The sequence below is a fragment of the Microtus oregoni genome, unplaced genomic scaffold, assembly GCF_018167655.1.
Source record: "Microtus oregoni isolate MIOR12 unplaced genomic scaffold, Mior012 000045F_ref0000178, whole genome shotgun sequence".
Taxonomy (NCBI): Eukaryota; Metazoa; Chordata; class Mammalia; order Rodentia; family Cricetidae; genus Microtus; species Microtus oregoni.
The window spans coordinates 17793242-17806665 of record NW_024543219.1 but is presented as its reverse complement, the minus strand read 5'-3'; the positions used below and the strand labels follow the sequence as shown (position 1 = coordinate 17806665).

At 42.0% G+C, this 13424-nt stretch overlaps 1 protein-coding gene across 30 annotated transcripts in view; it reads right to left on the bottom strand.

Moving 5' to 3' along the window:
- Kcnma1 (potassium calcium-activated channel subfamily M alpha 1) overlaps window positions 1-13424 on the bottom strand; it is a 729767-nt gene that overhangs the window by 81463 nt on the left and 634880 nt on the right. For all 30 annotated transcript variants that reach the window (XM_041633822.1, XM_041633823.1, XM_041633826.1 and 27 more), the window contains 2 exons: window positions 9138-9261; window positions 3270-3494 (listed from right to left, as the gene is read on the bottom strand). In XM_041633822.1, the coding sequence (XP_041489756.1) occupies window positions 3270-3494; window positions 9138-9261 (349 nt within the window). The remainder of the gene's footprint in view (window positions 1-3269; window positions 3495-9137; window positions 9262-13424) is intronic.

Here is a 13424-nt window from a genome sequence, read left to right as displayed (position 1 = left end):
TTCAGGCCAGCTCTCAATACTCAATCAAGCTATTACTAACAAACACGAGACGAATAATGCCAGGGTCTCCATCTTCCTCCTGCCTGGAAATTGTCTTGATTTAAGTAACTGTCCTGTGGCAACCTCTGCCTTTCAGAACATAACGAGGGGGTGGGTTTCAAATGCCTGTTTATTTAATAGCAGGTCACTTCTGTCTCTGGCAAAAGACAGCATATCCGATTAGAATTTCCAAAGCAGCCATGGGGAAATCAGCAAAACAGGGTGTGATGAGGTGGGCTCCTGGCTCTGTTCAGTCGGAAGGCTGCAGGAGCCAGTGAAATCACTGTGCATTTTGCAAAGCAAAGAGGGCAAGCTTAGGGCCGTAAAATTCTATTGCATATTTTTCAGTAATTAAAAGAAAAGCCAAGGAAACTACATAAATATTCGACAACATAAGATTTTGGACATACCTATACAGTCGACATGTGTGCTGCAAGGAGAGCCAGAGCTAGCCCTCTATATACCCACTGAGCTGGAATAATTTCCAAGATAAAGGAACAATAAGTGGTGGGAGGTGAGGATTGAGAACAATTTAAAAGTTTAATCCCATTTATTTGGAAAAAAAAAGCTGCTTGAAGCAAAAATTATATATTTATAAAAGTATGCAAATTCAGGGAAAACTCAGGAAAAACTATACACTAAACTAATAACAGTAATTACCTCTGGGAGAGGAAAGGATGAAGTGGAAAGTTTGCTTTTGACTTTATATACTTCTATATTGTTTGAATATTTTATAACAAGAACTGATTTGTATATTACTGGTGCAATTAAAAATAAATAAGCCCGTAAAAAGAGATTTAAAACACCCATGACAATGGGAGACAGCAGAAAATCCTCTGCAGGCGCAAGGTTAATGATGGAGAGCAATCACAGCTATGATAGGACCAGCACTCTTACACAGTGTCCTCCCAAGGACGTCCCAGTATAACTACCTGGATCATCCCGTTCCAGAGCACTCAGCAGCCATACAGCATCATTTTGGGGGTCCCATCAAGCCATCATCATAACTGATATTCTAGATTTATTTAAATTTTTCCTTAAAATGGGATATGGATACACCAGTTGCCTTTAACCTACAGCCTGTATTAGCCAAGTATTTGCCAGCTGCTGTATGCATCTCCTCTTGTTTCCATCAATAGATGGGCTTTGGGAAAGTAGGACCTGGATAATACTATGCAGCCCATCAACTCTTTATGACTCAGTGGATGTCAGGATTCCAGGGCTCCTAAATATTGCTACCAAGTGGAGCCACAGAGTAAGGGCAAATAGAGCCATAGGTGTAAAGAAGGTCCTGGTCCAGGTACTGGAGCAGTATCTCGGGAGAAGGAGAGAAAAACCATCTTCTATGATCTCTTGGCACAACATTAGGTGTGACCAACTTTCTGTATTACATTGCTATGTATAAACAGCAGCTGTCTATGTCCATATTCTCTTAATTTTCACCTTATAGGGAAGTCAGCATTAATTTTAATGTAAGGGAACCCGTGTCCAGTTGCAGACATAAGAGTTCAAACCACAAGAATACCAAGGACATCCACAGAAAGCTTTTGTGTTTCTATCGGTTGCCCTCATTTGAATGACACAGTTTAAACAATGAAGACACGGACCAGGCTTATAATGTACCAGTGCTTAAGTGTGCTAAATTTGGGCGAATTTGTAAAGGCTCTACAAATAGGAGACTCATCCCGACTTGCAGAGGAAGGTGAGTAAATGTGCATGGGGCACACAGAAAGTAACACACACATATGCACAAATACCAAAGGTCATACCACAAAACCCATCTATATACACATATACTCTTGCATCTAGCAAATTAGTTCACTTTTAACAGAGCTAACTTCAAAGGTCAAGGGATCACAAGAATTAACACATATAAGATGATAATCACAGAAAGTATAATCAAATTGACCATATTTCTGAATCTAGCAATGTACATGCAATATATGTGTATGTTCGTCCAGTGAGTGAATTGTAACAGGTAACGGTCTTCAACTACATACATACCTTAAAGCAGACATGTTTTGGTCCTGCATCCCAAGGAGATCTGCCTAATACTTCTTGCAGTTTTTGATGCATATGGGGGACTTGTGCCAAGCATTATGGGAGATACATGGCTACACTGGAGTGCTGACTGCAGACAGCTCCTTATAGATGCTTTAACACAATTTTGCTTAGCTCTTGTTGCTGCATTTCTGAGGCTCTGGAAGCTGATAAGCAGCAGAAAAACCTAAGAGGTTGCATATCCTTAAATACTATAAATTAAAATTAACAAAATAGTTGGAGGAGCCAGGCAGTGCTGGCACATGCCTTTAATCCAAGCACACAGGAGGCAGAGGCAGGCAGATTTCTGTAAATTCAAGGCCAGAACAGCCAGAGCTATATTGTGAGTCCTTGTCCCAAAAATCCAGAAAGGAAAAAAATTATTAGAGGATAGGTAATATTTTCCTGAATTTGTGACATAGACAACCACATAAAATTTTGAAAAGAGTAATATTCTGTAAGTCTATAATTTAGTGGAGAATATATTATAATTTGAAAGTGGCTAGTTATATGACTTTTAAATCATTTATCTCAAACCTGCACATTAAACTATGGAGCCCCAAATTGTCTTTTGTATATTGATGATCTTTTTAATAAAGATGGCATGATATATGTATGTATATATATATACATTATGTGTATATGCATATATGTTTGCAAATGTACACATATGCACACAAAATCATGGAAAACAAAGATTGGGCAGAGGTTGGTCCACAGAAGAGGTTTGGAATTTCATACAGTAGAGATAATTCTCCCCTTTATTTATTTGATCAATATCAGAAGGAAGATGGGACGGATCAGCATTTCTCTAAGAATGAACCCCGTCAAATTAAAATGCCAACAGGAATCTTATAAGTGAATTCTAGATATGTGTATCAAAACAGGGCAACACTTGAAATTTCACCTAGGAAAGAGGATTTAGACACTGGTATGGTTAATACATGTGGTGGTAGCTCAGTTTCACCCCTGACAAGAGGCTGCACTTGGCTGAAAATTCCTTTTAATAAGGCCTCCCAGGGTTCTGACTTTCTTGGCAGAGCACAGGAGGACTGCTGCATCCTCGGGCCTGAAACCACATGAAGGAGCAGAGGCAGGATCAAAGCTTCAGCAATTACAGCCACCTGGGATTCCCTTTTGTGAATGAAAAGATGAAGAGCAAAACATCAAATAGTGTGACCTTGACTTACAGGCAATATGGACACTTTGGGGAAGTTGTGCAGTGTTTCCCACTCTCGCTTGAGGTACTCGATGGAGCCCACAAACACAATGTGTTTGAGCTCATGGTAGTGAAAATTGCTAGCACGGAGCGGCATCACCAGGTTCCGGAGGCCAATCAGGGCTGAGCTGACATCCCCAAAGATACAGACTACAACATGGCCACTCAAGACAGTCATGGCAGCTTCACTTCGAGTCTGTAACAGAGGGAAGTGCAAGAGTATCAGAGAGGAGAGCTCACAACAGCGATATAAAAAGAAAAAGCAGCATTTGTGCGAAGGAGAACGTTAGTATTGGTTCTGCGCTTACTGTGTTCTATTGGTGTGATTTAAGTGTGCTCTGGGTGTCCCCAACAGGTCCATTGTTATCAAAGTCTTTGTCTCCAGGGTGGCATTACTATATGGCAAAAGGCCTGTGAATTGAAGCCACACCTTACTGGATGTAAGAGAGTTCTCATGTGTCCTCTTGAGTTCTCCAGAAATGACCAGTATGAAAAGAGCAAACCTGGACAAACCTATCTCATTTCTCTCTGGAGATATTTGCTTCTCCACCTTCCTGCTGTGATCATCTACCACCCACCAACCTTTGCAAAGACCAGGCAAATGATGCAGACTTTGAACCTCTTCAAAACTGTGAGCTACCTTTTCTCTTTACAAGTTGGCTGTCTCTGGTATTTTACCATACAACCACAAAGATATCCAACACAACTATTATTTGTACTGCAATAAAACAAATGTTTAATTTAGTTCACAATAATAGAAAATAAGTGATTCTTCAATATCAAATATAAAATTGCACAAGGTATCCATTCTAATGGACAAAAGTATACTGGGGGAGAAGGGGAGGAGGATAAAAAGATAAAACTCAGGTTGCCATGTGAGTCCTTTTATAATACCATTTTTTTAGAAAGTCAAATGCTGGTTTAAACCTCCATCTCCATCATGTTAAAGAGCATATAAATTTTTCTAATAATTTTAGTATATACAGTAAGTATTCATGCAGAGAAAGTGCCATTTTTCCTTCTTGATTCTATTTATTGTTAAAGAATATATAAAACAATAATGGCAAGGCTTATAAGACAGCTATTATTCCAATTTTGTCATTATATGCATGTTATAAATTCATCTCTAATTTGAGCAAGGGCATATACTATTTATCTCATAACTTCCTGTACACATATGCCCACACATTACCACCTTATTGAATAATAGATTTAAGAACTACGTGCCATGTAGACCTTTGAGCAGGAGAGTGTATATCAATCTTTAGGAAAACAAAGAGAAGAAAAGGGATGTTTATGTATGTGGAAAGGGAGGCCTTAATGTCCATGGCATGGTTGATAAAATGAGACGCTCTTTTAGAGCCTTTTGTGAAGATGATTAAACGGTCCTACTCACTGATTTGTCTCAGCCGAAATGCAGGGTTCTCTTTTGAGATGTTTCAGTGAGATGGCACAGTCCATCCCTGTATCAGTAGATAGCATGTGATATCTGAGGCCAGAGGCTAGCTGCTCTGACCTGTAGCCTCAATCTGATAATACCCCACAAGCTTCGAGACATCCACTGAGTGAAAACTAGCTTTTAAAATTCACAATGACCAAGAAGAAAAACAAAATTAGAAATACCATTATGGGTGACAATAACATGAAATTCACATCCCAATAAAGTTTTATTGGGACACGGTCAACTCATAATGTTTAGGTATTTTCCATGGCTACTTTCATGGAAAGTAAAATTGACAGTTGTGACAGAGATCATATAGCCTGTGAGACTTAAATCACTGAATATACTCCTCTACAGAAAAAGTAGGCGGGCAGTGATGATGCATGCCTTTAAACCCATCACTTGGGGGGTAGAGGCAGGCAGATCTCAGTGAGTTCAAGGCCAGTATGGTCTACAAAGAGACTTCCAGGACAGCCAGGGCTACACAGAAAAACCCTGTTAAAAAAAAATAAAAAAAAGGAGAGAGAGAGAGAGAGAGAGAGAGAGAGAGAGAGAGAGAGAGAGAGAGAGGAAAGGTACATTAACCCATGTTGAGACGTTGGGGTTTCCTGGATCATTCCTAGAAAGAATCACCTTATATAAACAACCACAAGTAGTCATTATAAGGGTCTAGAGTTCAATGAGTGAAGATAGAGGCCAATGTCTTTCCCCAGCACCAGTCCTGGGTCCACAGGGGTGATAAAGTAAGGAACACTTCTATGTAGGGGAGGGCCCCAAATATCCAGAAAATACAAATGGCTATCTGTCCATTGCTGGTCTATTGTTCACCATACAGATGAAAAGAATAATAGACTGAGGTCAGGATGGGGTGGTGCTCTGTTTCTCCTTCTAGTCAACACTTTCACCCCTCTGCCATCTTTTCTCGCTGCATGCTCATAAGGTCTATGAGGCTCACAATGCATTGGGGGAGGCATATTCATGCCCACTGCACATACCAACCTCTGTTTGATTTAATCCTTAGCATTGATCAAGGTATTGATTGCTTAAATGCCAATATTGCAATTCAAGACAATGTCAGGGTTATTACAGTAACCCCTGAGGAGAGGAGGAAGCTAGCTTTTATTCTCTGGTTATTAGAATAAAGCCGAAGCTATCATCATTGCCACTTTCCCAGAGTAGAAGGGAAACCTGAGACACAAGCTGTAAGAAATTTCTCATGAAAAGTGACTGAGGAGGCAGGGAGCTCCCAGCAACTCTTCCCACTTAGTGGGGAAGACAAGGAGTTAGTCAGTCAGGTTGCATGGAAGCCCTCTGGGGTTGTTATCACTGAAGCTCCTGAATATCTTCAATTGGCCTTGTCAGCTGCAAAGCTAGTTCTCAACAGGGAAGTGCAAATGGGGTGAAGAATAGAAGCTGGAAATCAAAAATGCAAAAAAGAGCTAGGCACCAGCTGGCAGAATGGTCTAGGCACAGAAGCTAGCCTTGAGACCTTAGGTAGGCCTGGGGCACTTACCAATTCTCTAGTCTGCCAGAGCTATACCCCCAGAGGGAGGTGTAAAGGACGAGTCTTGCACCTCAAACCTGAAGAGTCTGATTTGTCCACACTTAAGACCCAACAGAAAAAACAGGCATTTCTCCATGCACCCTCCTCCAATCCCTTCTGAGTAGGTTTACTTATATTTGATGGGACGTCCCTGGCTACTTTATTCCATGAATCTAAAGAATCTGAGTTCATCCCACTTAGCTCAGAAAGTTTGTTTCATGGTTCATTTTATATTTCCTTTCCAATCAGAGGACTGTCTCTTCTATATCCGAATTGCCCAAAGCCATTAGATCCCTGCACTCAGGATAAACGGCTTGTATTAGCATCTTCACACAAGGGCTGCATCCCATTCTTCTCATCCACACACTGGATGAAAATTCCATCTACTCATTACTACAGAGAGGGTTTCTTGGATCCTACTGATTAGTAGCACCTCTGGACTCTGTCCTTCCCAAGATTCTGCTTTATTTGCTTCACCAAGCCCTCGCTCATATCTAACTTGTTCTCATGGACTCACTCACCTCCCCACTGGCCTTCCCTCTGCTTCACTAGAATGAAAGTTCTGCACACCATCAGAACAAGAATGGTACCAAACACATGGTGTGTTTGCATCAATGCTTCTTCAAGTGATGCTGGGTTTTTTTAGATGAATTTGTCCTCCCTAAATTCTTTCCTTCTATAAGGGGATACTGATCACATGTCAATTAGCACACTTTCTGTAGATCATTCTGGACCCAGGTGAAGCACACAGCATATGATTAAGCCATAGGTGACCAACCACAAAGAATCTAAGTGGTTAGAACACTCTCCCCTTCTGGCAAATCAGCAGAGGCTGTTAGCTGAGCATTTGACTTCATGTACTGTAGTCTTCAGTTTTCACAACTCTGAGAACCTCCAGCGCAATGCTATATTGGCTCACAATGCTCTTTTACAATTCATTCGAAAACACACACATTAGTTAAAATACAGTGGAGGAAATCTAGTGGATTAGCACACAAAACAATTTTAAGCAACTGGAATAGTCCTTGCTAAGGAAGGGTGGTCCTAAAATTGAAAAATGATAGGATTTTCCTAGTTGAATATGGAGTAGGCCCACAGCTGTCTGGGGATTGGAGGTACAAGGGGAAAAGAGCCCCATCTGACTGGCCTTCCTGACTAGCAACCCATATTTCATGGATTAGCAAAACAATAAACTCTAGGAAAACCAATGTAGACATTAAAACCTAAAGTTATTAACAGGACAAACAAAAAAGAGTACAATGGATTTCTCTCTGTGCTAATGTTCCTGGGACAGAACAGAGAAGCCTGCTATTTCTAGAGATGTTTGCAAGCAATTCCTGAAGCAGTACTCTGAGATCTGTATGGTGGACCATGGTCTGGCAATGGCATCCTCAGCAAATGCACTTGCCTATCTGTATCATGTGCTAAGGACCGAAAACATGTTAGTTAAGAAACATTACTGTAGGTCTGGGAAGATGGTTTGGTTGATAAAGTTAATTGCCACATAAGCTTGAGAGTCTGAGTTTGATTACTGGTACCCACATTAAAAATCAAAAGCTGGAGACAGTTGAACCAAGCTCACGGAAACTTATGAACTCTAGACCAACTCTGTAGAGCCTCTGTGGGACTAAACTGGGCCCTCCGTATGTGGGAGATAGTCATGAAGCTCAGATTATCGAGGGGTCCCTGGCAGTAGGACCAGGATCTATCCCTGGTGCTTGAGCTAGCTTGTTAGAGCCCATTCCCTATAGTGGGATGCCAGGTTCAGCCTCAACAGAAGCAGGAAGGGGCCTAGCCCAGTCCCAACTTAATGTCCCAGACTTTGTTTACTCCTGATTGGAGTCCTTACCCATTGGGAGGAGTAGATGGGAGGGGGAACAAAAAAACTGAGTTAGAATGTAAAATAAAAGTTTAAAAAAATAAAATTATTTATTTATTTATTTATTTATTGGATTTTTTGAGACAGGGTTTCTCCGTAGCTTTTGGTTCCTGTCCTGGAACTAGCTCTTGTAGACCAGGCTGGCCTCGAACTCAGAGATCCGCCTGCCTCTGCCTCACAAGTGCTGGGATTAAAGGCGTGCGCCAAGACCGCCCGGCAAAAGTAAAATAATTTAAAAGAAAAACCTGGATGTAGTGGAGCATGCTCAAAATTCTAGTGCAAGGGAGGTGGAGGCAGGATGCCCAGAGAACCACTGGCCCTCCAGTCAAGCTGAATCGCTGAGCTCCAGGTCCAGGGAGAGAGAAAGTAGAGAATGGTTGAGAAATGTACCTGATATTGGTCTCTGGAACATGTGTGTGCACATGTGCAACCACACACACACCAAGAGCACGCATGAATATACATATACCAAAAGAATCCAAAACTTTCTTATAACAGAAAATAATGCAGTTAATATTACCAGAATAATCACGACACTAGCAAGAGGGAAGAAAGACAGTGCCTCTGTGGACTTTCACAGTCATGAAGCTAGAGCAGTTCCCATCCTTCTCCTCGCATGTAATGTGATTAATGCACTGTCCGACAACCGGCCCAAGGCCATGCAACTACCAGATGGCGAGCACGCATCCCACCTCCCGTGAGACCTTGTGACAGGACATAACCACTACTATTGTCCTGATGAAAATGTAGAGACTGAAATGTCTGCTCTTGAGAGAAAAATTAATAAAATTCTCCTCTAAGCTTAAGTTCTGATTCGAGATCTAGTCACCTCTATCTTTGCTCAGAATTTTAGTTATCAAAGATAGCTAGTACAAGTTACAGTGGACTCTGCTACTCAGTCAGGAAATCTACTCTGAGCAAAAGTCATCAAGCCAGGCAAAGGGGAAGGACACCCAGTCCACATCCCCTTACTCACCAGGATGACTTTCTCGATCTCCTTGGGTGCACACCAGTGAAACATCCCGGTGGAGTCGTACTTTTTCACATTGGAGTCCATGTTGTCAATCTGATCATTGCCAGGGATTAACAAGGGGTCATGCCTGGGGAGAAAAGGCAGGAAAACCTAAGTGGAAAATGCGATAAATAATAAATGCAAAGGGTCCCTGGGTTACATCTCGGAGGAGATGACAGATGCCGAGAAAGTGACTGTCACCAATGGCCATCTTCCTTCTCTCCTGCAGAGCATGTTTCCTGAAAGGCAGCTGCCCAGACCACACACTCCTATGGATGGCACTTGACTATGTCAGGTAGTAATTCTGCCTTTCTCCTGCCTATTTTGTAAATGCGCTTCATGCCACTTTGTGGGCTTAGCTTCACTTTTTATGATTATCTCATTCCTTGTTGTCTCGTTTTACTAGCTATCCACTTTCCCCAGCACACACACACATGCACACACGCACACACACACTCACACACTCACACCCCAAAGAGTTGCTATTAGCATTGGCAATGAAGAGGAAGGAATAGGAATAGAGCATCGCGCTGGCTGACTGGCATCAGGATGGAAAGCCAATTACTCGCTCTTTCTGACTACAACTTCTGACACGATGCTCTTCGCAGTAAAAGCTTTAACAGGCTGCACTTTAAATATTTTAGCAATTTGCCCAATCAGATTTCGCTCTCCCCAGCTGAAGGCCTTTAAAGATTCAACAGCGTGTCACTTCAGAGCAGATTGACTACCAAATGTCCACATCTGGAATACATGATTTCAATACTAAACAACACCCTCTCTCCTTGCCTTGACAACTGTATTTGTGCTTAACTGTCCAATGACAGGGCTCTGCATCCCCACCTTCAATTCCCAATGTAACATTCCTTGGATGAGAGCCTCAAGCTCTGATGCATCTTAATAAACTCGTTTCATACTCTCAAGACTACATCCACTCCTTCTGGAAGAATGGCTGTATAGAGGCTGCCCCTCCAGTGAATTGGCAGGGTCTAACTGACAACCTTAGGAATCACAATGAAATCAGGCAGCTCTACCATGCACACAGTATAGTAAACAAGCCCTCCAGCTCAGGCTATAGTCATCATCTGTGGCTCTATTTTTGATATGGTCAGCCACTGAGCGTGTGGGAAGCTCTTGTTGGCATCTGCAACAACAAACCACATAAAATTAAGATATTATCCTAGGAAGATCTATCCTGCAACGAAATTATCCTTAAGCAAACTTCAACCGAACACAGAAACAGATTCAAATTTCAAAATGGTATAGTGACATGATGCTACCTTTAAAATGATCTATTTCAAACATTAAAGAATAGTATTTATTTAAGCTTTTATATTTCTTTCCAAGACATGCCTCGTGTTTCTCATCTCTGTGCTCTGACCATAGAGGTTAGAGCAGCAATCGCTCTAATCTTGTTTAATGACAAATTTAAGCCTTTGGATCTCTAGCATGGCCTGTCTAGTATGCCTTCCACACACAAAGATAGAAACTCGGTGTGTGTTTTCATTCTCGGCGATTTGCTTTAAGGCCACAGCAAATGACAAATACCATGTGATGAGATCCTGTGGAGTCATCTTCAAGGAGCATGCTAGATGACTGCAGGAACTGTCACATCTGATCTTTAAAGGAACAGAACAACCCAATTCGGAGTAGCATCTCAGTGGCCCAGTTGCTGAGAGGTCTTCAGGGGCCATAGAGTACCAGGACACCTCTCACATACAAAGCTGTGTCCAAAAGTGCTAAAATAAGGGTCAGTAAGATTGATCATTGGTAAAGGTGCTGGCTGTATAAGTCTTGACACTTGAGTGTGATCCCTGGAAGCCGTGTAAGGTGTATAGAGGGAAACGACTCCATGCGGTTGTCCTCTGACTGCCACACACACTGGCGTTTGTGTTTCCACACCCACACACCATGAATACACCCATGCCCACCCCCCCCCATACATACAAAGTAAATAAAATTAAAAAACATAAATGCTAAAAAGAGGCAACTATTGATTCAAAAACTGATTTGAATGGGTCACAGAACATGATGAAAGCATCATTTGATGGTCTGGAGACAAAGAGGTGGTGGTTAGTGGGTAAAGAGCTTGCTGTACAAGCATAAGGACCTAGCTTCAGAGTCCTGGCACCTATAGAACTGTGGCTCATGACTGCTTCCCCAGAAATGAAGGGAGAAGACAAAAGGATCCAGAGAGCTAACAGGCCAGCCAGCACAGCCTAGTTGGTGAGATTTCTGGAGAGACCTGTATCAAAGACAAAAGTGGACAGCAATAAAGGCAGACATATGGCCTCAAGCTCTACCCGCCACATGCATGCACAGGGGTAACCACCCCCAACATTTGCATACACATTCACACAAAACACACACACACACACACACACACACACACACTTTAGTACATGAGGGGCTTTCTTATTCACCTTTGAGAAATCTTGAATAGTTCCATAGATATCCAGCATCTGTCATTGGCGGGTGGACAAAAGCTACCATAAAGAAGAGGGTTGAGAAAGTAGTCTTTTTTTAACCCTTGAAGAACTTGTTTTGGGTTGCAAGAGAATCTTAAACCTGCACTGAAGATGGAGTCAAGTTCATATTCTTTTGTCCTTATTGTTGGTGGGAAAGAGGGTATTATCTTAGATTTCAAATGCCTGGGACCCACTTCTAGTGCATTTAGGTCTTAAAAGATAGCCAGTACCATATTCACATATTCCCAGGTAAGCTGTAGATATAATAGGGAGGCAAAAATTCATTGAAAAAAAAAATGCCCTGGGAGAGAGGTTGATGTGTTTTGGCTTGGAACAATAGGTTCATTCTTGAAGGTGTATCTGGGTAAGAATGGCCTGTAACCATGGTAGAAAGGAGAAAAATGGATGGACAACTGCCCATCACTGAAAGAAAAAAATGTGACAATGAAAGTTAATTATAAACTAACTAAGGATGGACTTTAGGGAAAGCAGCTAGGGTTTCAAGCCATGATTTGTGCTCTAACATGCAGAATCATGTAGCAAGTCTCTGGGGAGCGTCACATAGACTCTGTCCTTACATAGATCTCTGAGTCTGGCCTAGATCTCACCAAGGATGTCCCTCAAAGGGTCTGATCTGAGAAACATGAACATGAACACACATACACACACACACGAAAGAAAAAAAAATAAAGAAAGAAAAGAAGAGAAAAGTCATCTCCCTGAATGCAGATATTTACTTTGGAGAACAGACAAGGCACCTGAAGTTCCAACTTTGGTCTCTTTAATCAGTAAAATTATCAATAAGCATGAGATCCCTATTCTAAGCCAGCAAAGGAGGATGTAACAATGTCAAAGGAAGGTTCACATGTAGCAGGGAGAAAACATAGGTCAAAGGTCATGGTACACTAGGGTGTGTGCTATAGTAAATTAGCATGCAAGACAATGTGGCTATGAAGGCTTTAAGAAACAACCTGTTTGTTCCACATTGGTTAGTATCAGGGAAGTTAGGAGGGGGAACAACAAAGCAACAGTTGACCCCTAAGACAAGGGTCATAGGAATATCTGACAAGCTGTGAAAAGTGAGTTAGTGTTGCTCCACCAGCAGCCATCAGGATCCACTCAAAGAAATGAGGTCTATGCAGCCACAAAATGGTAACCAAAAGTGGCAGTTGGACACGTCTGATTTTCTGCTGCTTAACGGAAGCCACAGAAGCCTGAGAGACATGGTAGGAAATGTTCTTAGACGAGCACTGGCAGTCAACAGAGGGATGAGCCAACTGACCCAAAGAACAGACTGACTCATGACATCAGGAAGACCCAGCAGCATGCTTCCAAAAAGGAAAAAATGTTACATAAAATAGAATATTGAAAATGAGGTTTTTTTTGCAAGGTACAAGAGCTAGGGCTCTTAGGGGTGACTTAAAAATGCTGGGGAGCCTAGAAGACCTTCATGTTTGAAGCAGTAGGTTCTCTTTGGGGAGAGATTGGACCACTGCTGAGCTGAGAGAGGCTAGCAGGCAGTGGATAGGTAAAGAAAGGTTTTGGAGAGTGGGGTCAGTAGCCCTGAAGACTGATTGATGGATTTGCAGTCCCATTGAAGGCTATGGTTCCTGGATTCTGCTGTGAGGTGGGGGGTGGGAGGGGTGGTGGTGGTGGTACTGGAGTGTGATTCATCCCAGTGGCATGAGAATATAGGATTATTCTGGGCCAGACAGGACGGGTTTCTTTACCATGTGGGTCCCTCTAGCAATTTCAAGTGTCTGTCTTTCAATGGTGGGTGTCTTCA